This window comes from Phaethon lepturus, unplaced genomic scaffold, assembly GCF_000687285.1.
Source record: "Phaethon lepturus isolate BGI_N335 unplaced genomic scaffold, ASM68728v1 scaffold51838, whole genome shotgun sequence".
Lineage (NCBI taxonomy): Eukaryota > Metazoa > Chordata > Aves > Phaethontiformes > Phaethontidae > Phaethon > Phaethon lepturus.
In genome coordinates, this window is record NW_010560784.1 from 395 (window position 1) to 16,186 (window position 15,792).

Consider the following 15,792-nt stretch of genomic DNA (forward strand, 5'->3'; position numbering starts at 1 on the left):
GAAGTCACTGTTAAAGAGCCCAAGCTCCTACTGAAAACAAAGCTCTACAGCTCAATGAAACAAAAAAAGCAACCTTTAAAAATACTGGTCTTCAAGGCTTCTATTTCAGAAATACGAACCATCTGCAGAAGGCAGACCATAGTAGCATGTCTCTTCTAGGCCCTTAGCACTCTGCTGAAATGGTGCCTGGTGAGGGAATTACTATAGGCAAGGTAAACCAAAACAAAAACACCTTCCCAAAATGCAAGAATGCCCACCAGCGGTCATCAGAAGGCTCTCGAGCAGCTACAAGCAATAAACACTCCACAATTAAACGTTTTCATGCTGTTGATTTCGGATCTTGAGCTGTTTTACACTGTAAGGTGCAGATCCATGATAAAAGCCCTTACACTTGCTACACTATAGCAACTCTACAGGTACAAAATTTACGAGAAAGCCAAATATTTAACTTTGTGTCGATTAAGGCCTATTTCCCATTTGGATGCAGTGAGACACCCCAGAAGTCGCCCCAACGTGACACAGAGCTTTGTGTCTTCCCCTCCATTGCCCCCTCAGCCATGTCCCATTACCCTGTACAGGAAAAACCAGTCACTACTTCCCAAGGGAAAACAGCATCAAAAGGAAAACTTGTCAGCTGATGAAGTTAAGCTACACTGGTCACGTAAGACATAATACCACATGAAATATAAATGCACAAGAGTGACAAACTAATCAAGCACCCCAATTCAGCTGTTGCTATTAGCATCATGGAAAGCCTTAGGCCTGAGAACACATTAAAGAATGATCACATACACACACACACCTTGTATGTGTCAAAGTTTATTTTTTTCCAAAACTTGTTTCATCAAATAATTGGATATGAGCAGTTTTTAAAAAACAAACAGTTTGTGTATTAACAAATCATGAAGTTCCACAATTAAAATATCACCACAGCCAGTCTTGTGCTTAGGCATCTTTTTTAAAAAATTATTAATTCATAGAACATAAACCTTCAAAAATTTTTTTCCAGTTTGTGGCTAGTGTATTTTCCACACATTCTGTATTCTTATAAAATGAAGGAACTTACGTAAAGGAACAAGCTGTACAAGAATACATCTGAAAAAAAGCCTGAACAACGTAAATTATAGTAGCTCCTTTTAAATAAATATCCAATAAAAGGCACAAACCTGTTATGGGGAAAAAACATAACATACAAAACAAGACCTATTAAATAAATAATGTAAAGTGTGGGTTGGGGTGAGGGACATCTGTTCCAGCACCTATTTTGTCATTGCTCCAAGATGAAATTCCAGCCAAAGGTTTGGTAAAGGATTAAACTTAATCACAAGGATACACATTTGAGAGATACTGAAAGATTTGATGTTACAATTCCTGTTGTAACTGTACCAGTTACTACAATCTCTTTAAATAAATGATCATGAGAATCTGCATAAAGCAGTGATGCAGCGATGTACAGATATATATATATCAATGCAAGTCAGATACATCTTCAGAGTAATAGCAACAGGTTTTCTATATTCCTAGCTATCAGTAATGTATAAATGATAACATGTACAGTTTCCATTGCTCAAAAATATAATCTTTTAAATGGAAATGACTGATACACAGTGCCTTTAGATGTTGTCCTTACAATACAAACTACCCAAAACAAAGTTTTCCTTTTTATGTACAAATTAAGCACCGATCCACAGTGCATACTATTCTAATCATAACCCCACCCTCCCTGCCACACATCAAAAAACCCAGATGGGGATACACCCTGTACTCAATCTTTTAGTCACAAGTTTTTTTGTTGTTGGGGGTTTTTTGTGGGTTTTTTTTTTTTTTTAAAAACAAAAGTCCATTTTATTTTTACCTACAAGTATTCCAACACTACGTGCACGGAACTGAGATTTCTCTAGCACGTGTCCAAAATTAAAAAAAAATATATAAATTCAGTAACTTCTTGGAGGAAAAGTCAAACTATATCTAGAGAACATTAGAAAACCCCGGTCATTTAAAAAGAGATACACTTTCAAGTCCAACAGGCCTAACACAATCAACCTTTCCAAATTCCCCCAAATTATGGTATATCCCATGAAAGACAGCCTCCCCGCAGCAGCATGAAGTCCCAACAGTTAGGCTTGAATGACCCACTGAAGTACAGCAATGCAAAGCGCACAGCATACTTCAAGTCTTCCTCCTTGTTCAGACAAACATGGAATGACATCTTAGTTATCTGCTTTCTGAAGTATTCAGAACAGGATTCTGATCAAACAAGTCAGAAGGAAACAAAAGGGAAAGTCACATTTATATACAACTCTTCAGTGTTTTACTCATCACAACTACTATTCGCAACTCTTGCGGGCTACTACAGTTACCCTCAAGAACCACCTTTGTCTTCAAAGTGGTTTTTTTTAGAGAACGAGTTCTGAGCCATAAAAGCCTTGACAGCATCCTAAATCCTTGTTTTTTTTACTTCTAATGTATGAACTATGTTATTTAAAACATGGTACTCTGCCATTTTATGCGTTCCAATATGCGCACAAGAAGAGGTTGGCAAAAAGCAGCCCTGTGCACTTCTGTGCAGAGAGAAGTGTGTAAAGCATTCTTTCCTTCATCAGCGTAAATCTAGAAACCTTGTTTTAACATATCAAACATTCTGAATGAGACTGAAAAGAAGGTAGTTTATAAAGTTTTTAGGATGTACTTTGTGGCTGTTTTTCCTTTTTTAATACTAAATAAATTGTTATCAGACAGCTTTCCTACAAGAAAGCATACCAAAGAACCATTAAAAAATCCAGGGCAAATCAGAAGTAGTGCAAACTATACCTAGTACTAAATCCATTTCTGAGCAAAGTACATTCCAGATACTAAGAATGCTCTGAAATAAAGTTGTAACAAATATATACTGTTTGCCAGGCATGTATTTGCATATTTTATTAAAATAACACATTATTACTGTCACAACTCAGTGTGAGAAAGAGACCTAAGAGCTTACAGTGCTAGAAACTACCTGATTGTAGCGCGCTCAGCTCTGTCATTAATGCCCAGGCATTTATTACTACATGTACTGGTCTAATTTGAACTCAAGACTTCTCAATCCTGAATAAATCAGTGGAATTCACTATTTCTTAAATAAACAGTCCCCTCAACACAATGACCCATTCTAAATGGCATCTATTCCCTCATCATGTGGAGGGTAACGATAGGCACTGAAGAACTCATTGGCTTAAAATTGTACAATTGTTCAACCCAGTAAAGGTGGATTAAAGCTTGAAGCCCTTTGCAATTCAAATTTCAACATTAAATTACTATATACCAGTCCAAATCCTTTAAAAAATAATAATAATAATAAAAAAAAAATTCAATACCCATTCAGAAACTCCGAGTTTTAAATTTCTGCAAGGTTACATTTCCCAGGAAGCTAGTGGTTATAGATTCCAAGCGTTGGAGGATGGTTTTTAATTTTGCTTCTTTTGAGTTGTTTCAGTTGGCAAAAATATTTCTATAGGGTTAAGAAATACTACTTTTGCAGTCTTTGGACAGAATTAAGCATTTAGAAAAAGGGAAGGCTTGTTCCCGCTATGAGGAAAGTGCTGTATTTTAGAAGTTCTCTACAGGACAGTTTGACAAGATTCTCAGGCCTATTTGTTTTTACAGTAAAAGAGTCAGATATATTTCTCCAATTACAGACTCCCCGAAAGATAAAAGACATGCTACTCTGGAGTTCTATTTATTGTAACAATAGAAAACTATTCATGTTTTTTGAAAACTCAGCTTTAATCATCAGTAGAAGTCATTTTACAGGAGATTTTTTCATTGTATTATGCCACAAAACTTCTGGAAGAAAGGTTGCTCCCAATTCCATGTACTTGTTACTAACTTTTTTTTTTTTTAATGCTATCACTTTTTATCAGACATTGAAAAATACAAGATAAGGCATTTTCACAGCCGATTTCAGTTTTGGAGGAAGATTGTTAAATACAAAAGACGTGCCAGAAGTCTATACACATCTGACCCATCATGAATAGCATACTTCATAAATTAGTTGATTTAAAAGATTTTCATCTCAAAAAGAGTCCGGATTTCTTAACATAGCATTTTTACCTTGAAATTACTACAGAAGGAAAAAAGATTACTGCAGCATTAAAGAAAAGATTATCTCAAAGTTTGCACATATTTACACATTTAAAAATAATTACTTTTATATGGTTTACAACTAGGTTCTTATTTCAGAAAAGCAGCACAAGCTATTCTCTACAGCTGGATAATTTCAATATAGTTGCCAGTTCACGAGTGTCAGCACTATTGCAAGGTTTGCTTCTTTTCACCTAATGGACTTTAAAAAAAAAATTGGATCTCTTGCCTCTTTTGCAGTTAGCAACAAGATTTTCAAATCGCTCCTATTTGCTGCTATTGGAGATACCTACATTCACTGGCTCCCAAAGCTACTCTTCCTGGAGCTATGAAAGGTGCTACCTGCAGAGAAGATATTCACTGGAAGTGCAGCTAGTATCACCTGTGACTATTACCTGCACATGCTGTTCTGTAACACTTGTTTCCCCTACTCCATCACAGACTTTCAGCCCCTATCAGAGCCTGGCTCTTTCAACTAGCCGTCTAACACTGACATACCAATGGAGCAATTTATTTTTTTTATATATATATATGTAATATGTATATATCTTGTTGATTCACAGCATTTCAAACTCACATTATAAAGTCTGCAAATTACTATAAGCTATTTTAATGTGAAAAGCTGTCTGATTTCACACAATATTGGCCTTATGATAATGCAAGCATTGCTCTATCAGAGTATTTATTAGAGCACATAAAAATTTTATTGCTCAACTTCATTTGTGTTGTGTCTTGGTTACAACAGCCACAATTTATGGAGAAAATAAATAGCTTTGTCATCCTTCCTAAGGTAATCCACTGATGACTAAGGTTGTAGAGCAATCATGTAACCCCTCTTCTCAGCTTTAAAGGTGATAATCCAGCTTGCACCTTCTGAGTCAACCTCAATAAAATACAGTTTTCTGCTGAGCAGTTAAAAAAAAATAATCAGTGAACAAACATGACTTCACACTGCAGTGACTGTTATAAACAAGAATCTCTGAAGCATTGCAATTCAAAATACTATTGTATTATACAGGGAAGAAACAGTTGCCCTGTTCAGGAATATGTCATGGAAAGATTGAAATTCAGTCTTTTCTTTTTTTACCAGTATTTGGTTGTTCTCACATCTTGCTGCTTTGGCGGTTCTACATAAACTGTATCTGTGAAGTAGAGATTACATATTAATGCCACTTACATAATGCCCTTGTTACTTGCAAGTTAAGACTATAGGTTTTGGCACTTGAAAAAAATCCCCAAAGAACATTAAGACCAACGTATTTGGACGACAGGAGTACACAGTTTCTTCAACTTGAATGATCTCTTATCTGTGCATTTTTCACTTCCCCACTACCTGACCCTTCAGAAAGCTTTCACCACTGCACTAAGCCAGGGATCCAGCTAATGTGTAGAATTTAGACTTCCTATGACATCTTCACCACTCCCATTTTCTTAATATTGACACATATTAAGAAGTTAGTGAGTAAATCTCTGATTTTTACTTTCTTCCTTGCTTCCTACATTTGCATGGTCTCACCATCTGAATTTGCTTCCTTGCCAACGAAAGCCATTGCCCTTGTCTGAGTAACCCCTCACTTGCAAATGCAGAAATACATTAGTAGCACTTCATGAAACACTTGGTTGCTTTTACCAAGACTGAAGTTTCAATGTGATCTCAAGATTAAGGAAAACAGTTCACCTGAGTTTCAGAAACAGGTGCAAAAGGATTTGTTGGCCTTAGACCAGGCTGTGTATACATCATTGACTGGGGTGCCATCAAAGGAGCAGCTCCAATCTGAGGAGGTACCTGTTAGAAAAACAAAAACCCCACAAAACATGTATATAAAATTCAAACTAATTATGGAACATGCATCTTTGCAAATTCTATAGTAGAAAATAAGCATATAGACACATGCAGACATAGTAAAGTCAAAGCTTTAAGTTTTATACAGCAAGTTTTTTTAAGAGTAAGCTCTTCCAATGCACAGTGTGAAAAAGCTATCAGATTTCACACGCTACTGATCTGATGAAACATTACATATACTTTGCAGGATGCTTTGAGCATAATGATGCCTGCCATGAAACTCACTGGAGGACACAACTAGGTTTTTCAGGAATACAAGACAATCACATTTCTTACCATTCCATATACAGGCACTTGAGGTGTGGTCAATGGGTATGTGATAGGAGCAGGTACCTTCAATAAAGAAAATTTTAATGTATTTTAGATAAGCTCATGTACACTACTAATATACATATAAAACTGTGAAAATACATACTTTTCAATACTTAAAATAACCAACATATTTACAAGAAATTGACTTACATATCCAGGATAGTGTACTCCATTCTGGCACAGCAAAAGGAGTAAGGACAGAAAATTATTTAAGAGGTATTAGAACTGGAAATTCTAACCAAGGGATGGATTCAAGTCCACTACCATAACTGTAACTATGCTCAATTTGCTTATTAAAACAATTAAAGAGGGAGGAAAAAAGTGCAAGGACAGTAAGATCAGTAGCTATGCCTGTTAACTTGGTTAGGCTCCCTGCCTGGAAAGCTATCACTAGAGTAAGACTTACAGCAAAAATAGATGTTTTACTAAAATCTAGCCATTTGTGTAAGAAGCTTTTAGAGGGCATGTGATGCAATATTCCTTTTTCCTCCCATTATGTGTGAGAAGGGCATAGAAAAAAATGAGGAAGCCAGTGACCATTCAGCTTAAGAAACAAATAGCAATAGAGGCTTAGTCTGGTAAGTGTTGCTCACATACTAATTTCTGATGTCTGCAACATACCACGATACAAAAAAAGAAAAATGAAGAACATCTTAAGCCAGCAAAATAAGTTATACCAGGCTATGTTCACAGGCACAGTGACACATGCACTTCATATTGCCGTCCATTGTTAAGTAGTGCTAATTATATTAAAAATGGAGCGCTAGTTAAAATACTTCACTGTGAAAGACTATGCAGACTATACGTGAATTGGAAGGTTAGTACTCTTAACTGTCCCAGTCAGGTCTGTTGCATTCAGACCTTTGTGATACTGGGAGACTGATTTTAAAGATGCTTATAGCTGAGCTAGTTCTTTGCATCATTAATTGTTGGAATTCCAAGCAAATGAGTGATCAGATACCTGGCATAAAGCACTCAAATGCTTAGACCAGAAAGTATTAAACACAAACACATAAAATAAAAACACACAACCAAAATCCAGTGATCAATGTGTGCTAAGGTGCCCTCTACCTTTCAAAAATAAGAATGCATCAGCACATGTTCTAGAGCACAGAGGGGATAAAAAGATTTTACAGTCTCAGAAGTCTCTCATAAAAATGCTATACAGCTGAGCAATCCTCTCATCTGAATTTGTGAGTTTCATTTTTTAGTCAAATACTGGATTGAATATTCTATTCAACTTTGATAATTTTGAATAAACATACTCACATAAGATGAGGAAAATAGGCATTACAGGTAAAGCTATTCTTATTGGAAAATAAAGTCAGACAGCAGCCCAAAATTCATAGCAAATGTGGCAATTACCCTATTTGTACATATAACTGAGATGAACATTCTACTTCCCTCTAAGGCAGCTATATTTCAGAAGTGGTTTGTATTTGTATGAATATATATGAATAGAAGATACTTGAAAAATCCCCTTTAAAGGCATAGGAAAAGTCAGATTCCTAAAAATATCCCTCCAAGAAATGAAAATTCTTCATTTAAGTAAAAAAACCTTCCACTTAGTATTTTGCACTGTATTAAAAATATGAAGTTCCAGTTGAGCATTACCAACAGTCCGAAGGGCTGCTTGACCTGATAATTACGGTGCCTTGCAGGGGTTGCAGCGTTTCATGTAGTAAAACTGAAAAAGGAGCGAAGACTGGACGGAACAGCATTTTTGCCCTTGAAACACATTCTTACGATTCTTAAAGATGCAGGGGGGAGAGGGTAGTAGCATCTCAAACATGCACATCGAATTTTCTGGTTTGGGGTTATTTGTTTCAATTCAAAAAGAACTTATGAACTGAGATAAATAATCAGCCTTTCACTTGAGATGTTAGTCTTTAATGGACAAGTTTTAGAGTGAGGGGAAATAAAGCATACTAAAATCTCTACCTCATTTAGTTTGAAAAATGATCCCACAAACATTCCCCCCTGCACCAAGTCTTGTCCCAAACAGCCTTTGCTATTCTTTTTAAACTAATTCAAGCAGGGAAGTAGCATTTGCTAGAATGAAGCGTGATTTCAATAGTACAGGAATTACCATGTGTGGAATAGTGGGTAAGGGAGTAGGGTTCCATGTGGTCGATGTGCTTGTTTTTGCTTGCCAGTTTGTTCCACCAGTAAGTTTTTTCTCTGTAGGCTGTGTCCACTGCATATCTGATCTGAAATGAAACTGTGGTATTAGTTTTCAGAGAGTCTGGGGGTTCTGTTTTGTGTTAAATGTAAACTATCATTACTGCACTGTACAGCATAATGATTAATTGGAGTTTTATGCAACTGCAAGATCTTTTATAGTGTTTCATAAAAATACTTAAATAAAAATATGACAATTGCAAAACTAATTAAAGTGAATTGCTTCAAAAGTTAAGGTTGACCATGTTATGGTGACTGACCACAAACTCACCGTTTCAGTGCTGTTCTTGGTACCAGATTACTCTAAAGAGTTGAGACTCTTTCCATGTTAGTGCTGGTAAACTGTGCTAGAGACTACCAAATAGTCATGTGAGAATATTATCAGTACATATATGCACTTACTTTTTGGATGGAGTTCCTCCAAAGCCAAGGTCTGGGGGGGAAAAAGGAACAGACAAAATAGCCCTAAGTATTTTGGAGGGGGGTGGGGGGGGAAGGTAGGGGAAGCTTGTTTTCAGTAACAAATGGTAAAGTTAAATTTAAAAGCTTCACACTTACTTCCCACTAGATTAGCAAGTGAAGAATCAAGATCATTTGCCAAAATTTTTCCGCTTTGCTGGTTGGCTAAAGCGGCTCTTTGACTTTGTGGTGGCACTGTAGGTTGCAATACCTCATCTAGAAAGTTAAAAACTAAACAAAGAACATAAACAAAACCGTTACAATGCATTTAATAAAAGACATCCATAAGCCAGAGACGTATTTTCTTTATAGAACGCATAGTTTGAGTATTTATATGTGGAGGTTCAACGTGCTGGAAGTGTTTAAGGCTTAGGTAGAAGCACAGTTTAACCTTTTATTTTTTTATGGATTACTATATTGTAGCTACTAATCTAGTAGAATCTTCAATTTTACTTCAGCAGTAACTGATGGTATTTTTAAATTAGGATGAACCTCCCCTAAAACTGAAGAAAGAGCTTGTTAAAGACAGTTTCAAAGCGTTCTTGTAACACAATATACCAGTAATTTCATGATACAGTTAGTATTCTGAATGTACACAAGAATTCCTTTGTGACATGTTCCTAAGGACTTTAAATATATAGCAAAATAGCACCAATCAAGAGAAAGATAGTAACTCAGCTATTCTCCAAGCAACACATAAAAATATAAAACTAGTTGTGTGTATAAGTGTAACACCTCTCAATTAAGTTAGAGGAAGTCATTATCATGTATCAAGAAAGAACACTGAAGTCATAAGCACTGAAAACAGATTAACATAAGCTTACCAGTTAAGAGATATCCAGCGGGCCATGTTCACAGAGTTCATTCCCCCAAAAAGAGAAGAAACCATTATTACACAGTATATGAGATTACTCAAAGCTATTCTTTTAAAGTAAATAACTACAATTGAACTGATTGCCTGTTATCTTATAAGCTCTATAATAAGCTTGCAAGTATTAAGTTATTAAATTTTGAACTGCAAGAGCAATTATGATAAATTGTTAAGCAACTGTTGCCTGTAGGGTATAAATTAGTCATAAGCTAGTTCTTACCACTTGTACTCTTGTACTCTGGTGCTGTAGATTTTCCTCCAAAAACAGCATCAAAGTCCACATTAATTGTTGAAGAAGTGGTACTCGGAGGAGCTGAATGAAGAGGAAAACCTGAAAAAAAGTTTAGAGTATTCAAATACATCCATGCCATAATACCACTTACTATAGTGAAACCAAAAAGTTTAAAAAAAAAAAAAAATCAAATTACCATCAACAGTCAGAGGATGATACACAGAAGGATATGTAGATTTATGACTACTAAAGTCATCTTCGTAAAAAGAGAAAAGAACATAAGATCAGATTAAAAGAGAAAAAGCAAGAAGGGATGCAAAAATTAAGTCTGCAGTTAAAAATTAAGAATTTTCAGTAGTAAAAAAGGATTTTTTTTAACAAATTTGAAAAGCTCAACTCCTGCATTCCCCACTACAAAAGAGAAAGGAGGTTGCAGTTTGAAAGAAATCAGCAAAAATTCCAGCAACATTGCAAGTCTTAAGATGTCTAGGTTGGGCAAGCTGAACAAAATAATGAGTTATTTTAAGCTTAGAGATAAAACTTTAGGGAAACATATAATTTACTACATCTGGAATTAATGTACCATTTTCACTTGTTAATAAAAAGTGAAGGTCGGTCCAAACCACAAAAAGATTACATGGCTCGATTTATTAGCATTATTAGCTCCAGTTGCAAAGAAATTACATGGGTTTTGTTTGTTTGCTTTTTTACCACTAAACAGTTCCACCGTTTGTTTGGAGGAAAAAGTAGAATTGATGAAAGGGGTGGTAGATTTTACAGCTTCTTCAACTGGCTTCATATCAAAGATGTCCAGATGAGGTGGAGAACCAACACAACCATTTGAGGACGAGAAAGGACCTTTCAGATGCAGAGTGAAGGAAAGAATACAGAGTACAAATAATGGAAAAGAAAAACAGACTGAAATGACTGCATATGAGAATCTCTAGACAAAGTCAAACTGTAAATATTCCACCTAGTGATCAGCCCATTAAAGATACAAATTCTTAGTTTTAGATAAAAATCCTGACAGCTCTCCTTATTTAGGGAAAATAATTCTAGTATTGCCATTGGGTGGGAGGGGGGAGAATGACAGAACATTTATCAATCAAAAAAGTTAGATACTACTTTTTTGGCTTCAAGAATCTACTTTTTAAATAGCACCTAAGGGTATAAATTCCCCTATTAAAATACCACACTTACAATGGTGTTAACATTGTTTTAATTCACCATTTAAGACATTTCTTTGACATCTATCCTGATTATTCTTTGGAGGGATGGCTGAAGGTACAGAGAATGCTGTGCCCGAGAAACTGGGAATGACAACTTTGTTATAAGAACTTTGAAGTCACTACCCACATTTTAAATGAAAAGTATATTAAATATCACTTAATGGAATGGAAATACTAGTCCAGCATATTTGCAGTTACATCTGCTTAGCTTATATTTCCCAGCATTTTTAAACTTTTATTTTTAGTTACATTTCCCGTCCCCTTCATTGAATAGCTCCTTCATTCCATCTACTGCACATTGACACTACTGCCATGTGTTAAAAAAAAAAAAAGTAACATTTCAATAACAGTTTGCCAGACCTTTTAGATAACTTCTTTTATATTCTTTCAAGGATAGACACGTTTGGATGCAAAGTAATTAAGGTTTAAAATGTAGATTCAATGAAATATGAATCTGTGTTTTATTTTTGTATTCTAAGAATTCACCCATCATTTAGACAATCAAATCATCGCATCAGCTCACCTCCCCAAGCGCTGCTTGCTGACGTTGATATAGCTGGAGTACTCTGCACAGTTGGAACAAACGCAGGCTGAAGATCGAAAAGATCACTAGAAAGGTTGGGCATGCTGAATAAGGAGAGAGAGAGAAACTGTGATAAACATGATACGTAACAGGCATTGTATTCTTGTGTTACATGAACATTCATACCAATCTCCCTTTCTCTTTTTCACTAGTAGCCCATCTATAATAGTGGTACGAAATAAAACTAGTAATTAAGCACTTCCTATTGACCGATACCGAAATTCCTGTGAATACACCAGGAAAGCGTCCACCAAAGGTTATTCTTGAAAAGTACTTGAGAAGTAACCAGGATCAGTGCTTTGCAGTTGATTGTGGAGCCAATGCAGTAATTTCTGCTTGGTTCAGAAAAAGTAGGTCTCTCTCACCTATTTGTTGTGGGTGCTGGTACTGCAAAGAGGTCAACAGCTACAGTGGTATTCACACTTCTTCCTGATAAGGTGCTTGGGGATGCTGATGTGGAAGTGGAATTTGATACTACAGAAATCTCTCTTAATCGCTGCTCCTGAAAGATGAGATATACAGTTCGCATTTAAGTTTTATTACTTTATTAACCCTTCAGTCCTGAAGGCTTTTTCCAAGAAGAAGTTTTATTTATTAAGACCATAATTAAAACACTTATTCTTTTGTAAAGTCCTGAAAACAGAAAGATGATTGAAATTAGAGCTGAGTATTTTTTTTTTTAATAAAGCCTTTAAAAAATCAAGGTGAGACTTGAGGTTTTAAGTAATTATTTTTTTTAAATTATAACTGCTTAAAAGTAAAACACTTCTAGTCAAGCTACATGTTCTAGGCTCCCTTCACAGTCACTCAGAGAAACAAGCCAATGGACTTTTGTTCAGGAAGACACATCTCTACTGTTAGGATCCCTTCATAGTTCAATTCAGACATTCAGAAGTCAAACTGACAATGTGCATCCTATGAACATCCATGTGGTGCTGCTCTTAAACTAGTAAAAGAAAAATCTAGTTTACATTGTTAATTTTAGGTTTACATCCCTCATTACTTCTAGATATACCTATTGCATTTATACAGCACAGGTGTATGTTTTACACTGCTTACGTTCCTCAAGGAAAACACTGCGTGAGCTTGCAAGCTTCCCCACCCCCTAAGTGAAAATTTGTATCAACCAATTTAATTATTCAGTTACAACAGCTACAAGTCCTATTATAGTAGAATTGGGACAGTGAAGAGGGGAGACATCTGATGCAACTCCTGAAAACACATACCAAAAATCCAACCCAACAACAACAACAACAAAAAACAACAAACAACAAAAAACAAACAACATCACAACACATGCTGAGATTCAAGTGAAGCAGCAGGCAGCAAGGCACACTAAGACTGTAGTCTAATAGCAAAAAAACCTGCTTCACATTGATTTGAAAAATATGCCTTACACCAAGTCAGGAAAGTGGAAAATCTCCAACAGACTTCTGTAACTCCAGAGCTAAAAATCAACTCTGCATTACCATCAAAGTTTACTTTCACACTCCAGATAGCGTTAAGGCTCTCATAAGGTGTCCTCCAGATGACATGAGCAGAGTTGCTTCATTGTTTAGCTGTGTCTAGAGATGTTAAAGCAACACAAGAAAAATTCCCAACTGCACCACTTTTGTGTGCCTGAGACATGACAGAACTACAGATTTAGCTTTCAGCAAGAGAAGCATCTTGCCTTGTTTGAGATTTTATACTGTGTACGTTCTCAGGAAACAAAGTATTATAAGCAGGTTAAAAGGACCTGAAGGACCAGGATTCAGGCCTTAAGAAAGGGATGTTATTAAGAGGACTACTCAGCAAGTACCAATGAGCAAAGGAAAGCACATTAAGGATCCAAGAGAGAATACACAGATTTTCAAATGTGTAACTCAAAGTCCATAAGTTATACCTAAATACATATGTTTTCAAACAGTTGTTAAAACTAAATCATAGAATTATAAATAAGAACAGTTAAACGTGAGCAGAACTATAGCATATATTCTCATTATGAGCAACATCACTGAAGAATCACACTTAAACCATATTTTTCCCCATGATGTATGGAATAACTCCCTTGGACCGATAACCAGTCTTATAATAGCACTGCTGTCTGTTCAGCTGCTGAGATACGACCTAGAATTCTTGTATACTCATTTTGTGAATCTTTGAGATAAATAACAATCTCTTTTAAGGAAAAATATAAGTCATTTTTATCAGCTTTCTGCTGTTCAAATCATACTCCTGGTAGAAGGGTCACCACATATTGACAGCCATCATACCTGCATCCTACGGAATCATGCCTTAGCTTCTCTTAAGACAAGAGCTCCCTCACCACACACCATTTTAAGCCAATCTTGATTTTTAAAAAAAAAAGTCTCAGAATACAAACTTGTAAAAAAAAAAAAAGTACCTTAAGTGCCTGCAGTCTAGCTTGTTCCTCTTCCAATGCCTGCTGCTTTTCTTTCTCATCCATCCTGCTAAATGACATTCCTGTATTGGCAAGTGTGGAAACAGCACTGGATAGGGCACTAGCTCTAAAAACAGTAACAATTAAAAAAAGTTTTATTAAGAAAAAAATCAGGTATACATCACTTATAGTTTAATCACCAAGTGCCTTATCTACTTGCGTGTCATTCCCCCTCCACTCCAGTCTCTTCTTCACTTGCTCTCTGACACAGAAAAGCTGACACCCCAATAATGAGGAAGTTTGGTGAAAAAGCGGCATGGGTACACAGGAGTACTGCCTCAAGTTTCAGTGGGTAGGAACTGGAAAGTCCAGAACACCAGTTGTCTTTTTTCTTTAGGGTCACACAGACTAGACTGGAATTCTAGTCTATTCAAGTGCTGGAGGCACAGAAAGCTTGCTTCTATTTATTATAGATATAACAGTAAACAAAGCACAGAAGTTATTCCCTATATAGTATCCTTCTTAGCACAATACTGTGGTAGTAAATCTTCAGACACTTGCAGAAAAAAAATAAATCTGAAGAGCAAGACTCACAACTCAGGAACGTCGCTTACACTGATACATTTATCAATACATACGAAGTGTCTGGGGGAGAATGCCTATGCCAAAAGATCTCTCTCACCTTTCAGTCCGAAGTACTGTTCATACATATCGATACCATACTTGACAAAAAGAGTAACACAATTTCTGTCAGCACAAAGCATCTAAGTCAATTTGGCTGTTCTGATAAGGTACTAGAGAACTTTTATAAGCAGGTTAAGATAAATTCATGGTGTGTCAGGTAGATAAAGATAAATACTGTCCTATCTGGGTAAAAAGAGTCTCAAAACCCAAATACCTTAGAAGTCTTATAAGCCAAAGGACAAGTAAAAGCTAAAAAGAATAATATACAACGTCTCAGCTCAGTGGTTTATTACAGCATAGTAAGTCTGTCAGAGACATAGGCAGATATACCTAGATTTCAAATGTGACTAAGCTATCAGACTACTCACTAGAGGCTTCATTTATACTTCTAGGTAAATATATTTGGAACACCAAATGACTGAATCCTCAAAATTCCTAGTATGAAGATGACAAATCCTAAGTATAGGCATTGTTGCAATTCACTGGGTGCTCACCTGCTGGCAGCAGAGACTTCTTTTGTTTTCTTTCCCTCCACAGAAGCCAAATGCTGTTCCAGTGCTTCAAGCAAGCTGCTGGGTGCCTAAAGTTAAAGTATATATAAAACACTGCTTCTAGACAACATATCATTGTTTAATACACAGATTAGTTTCCTCATCCACTAAAGACAAACAAAAATTCACACATCAATAACTGTGCCTTTGGGTTTTGCTACCATCCTGCACACCTATCTAGCCAGTTGTGGTTCTTTAAAAGGAGTGGTGCCACAGAGACATGAAGTAAGGATTCCGCCGGAGTAGGTCTGCTTCTGTGTACACAGTTGCGTTCTTGTTTTTGGCAACAGCATTCGCTACCTTAAGATTAATCCAATAATCACAGCTGATTAAGCAGTACTCCCT

The 15,792-nt window shown here is 36.1% G+C and overlaps 1 protein-coding gene across 1 annotated transcript; it reads right to left on the reverse strand.

Annotated features, from left to right (window-relative positions):
* Nucleotides 1-4,583: 4,583 nt before the first annotated feature.
* Nucleotides 4,584-15,476, reverse strand: LOC104625977 (phosphatidylinositol-binding clathrin assembly protein-like; the record flags this gene model as incomplete). The annotated part of the gene is made up of 13 exons (XM_010293765.1): nucleotides 4,584-5,261; nucleotides 5,798-5,905; nucleotides 6,239-6,295; nucleotides 8,364-8,484; nucleotides 8,858-8,888; nucleotides 9,014-9,145; nucleotides 10,006-10,116; nucleotides 10,214-10,273; nucleotides 10,729-10,875; nucleotides 11,770-11,873; nucleotides 12,195-12,331; nucleotides 14,216-14,339; nucleotides 15,391-15,476. Coding segments are annotated over 13 exons (1,233 nt in total), but the record flags the coding sequence as incomplete, so codon positions are not given.
* Between the last annotated feature and the right edge of the window lie 316 nt (nucleotides 15,477-15,792).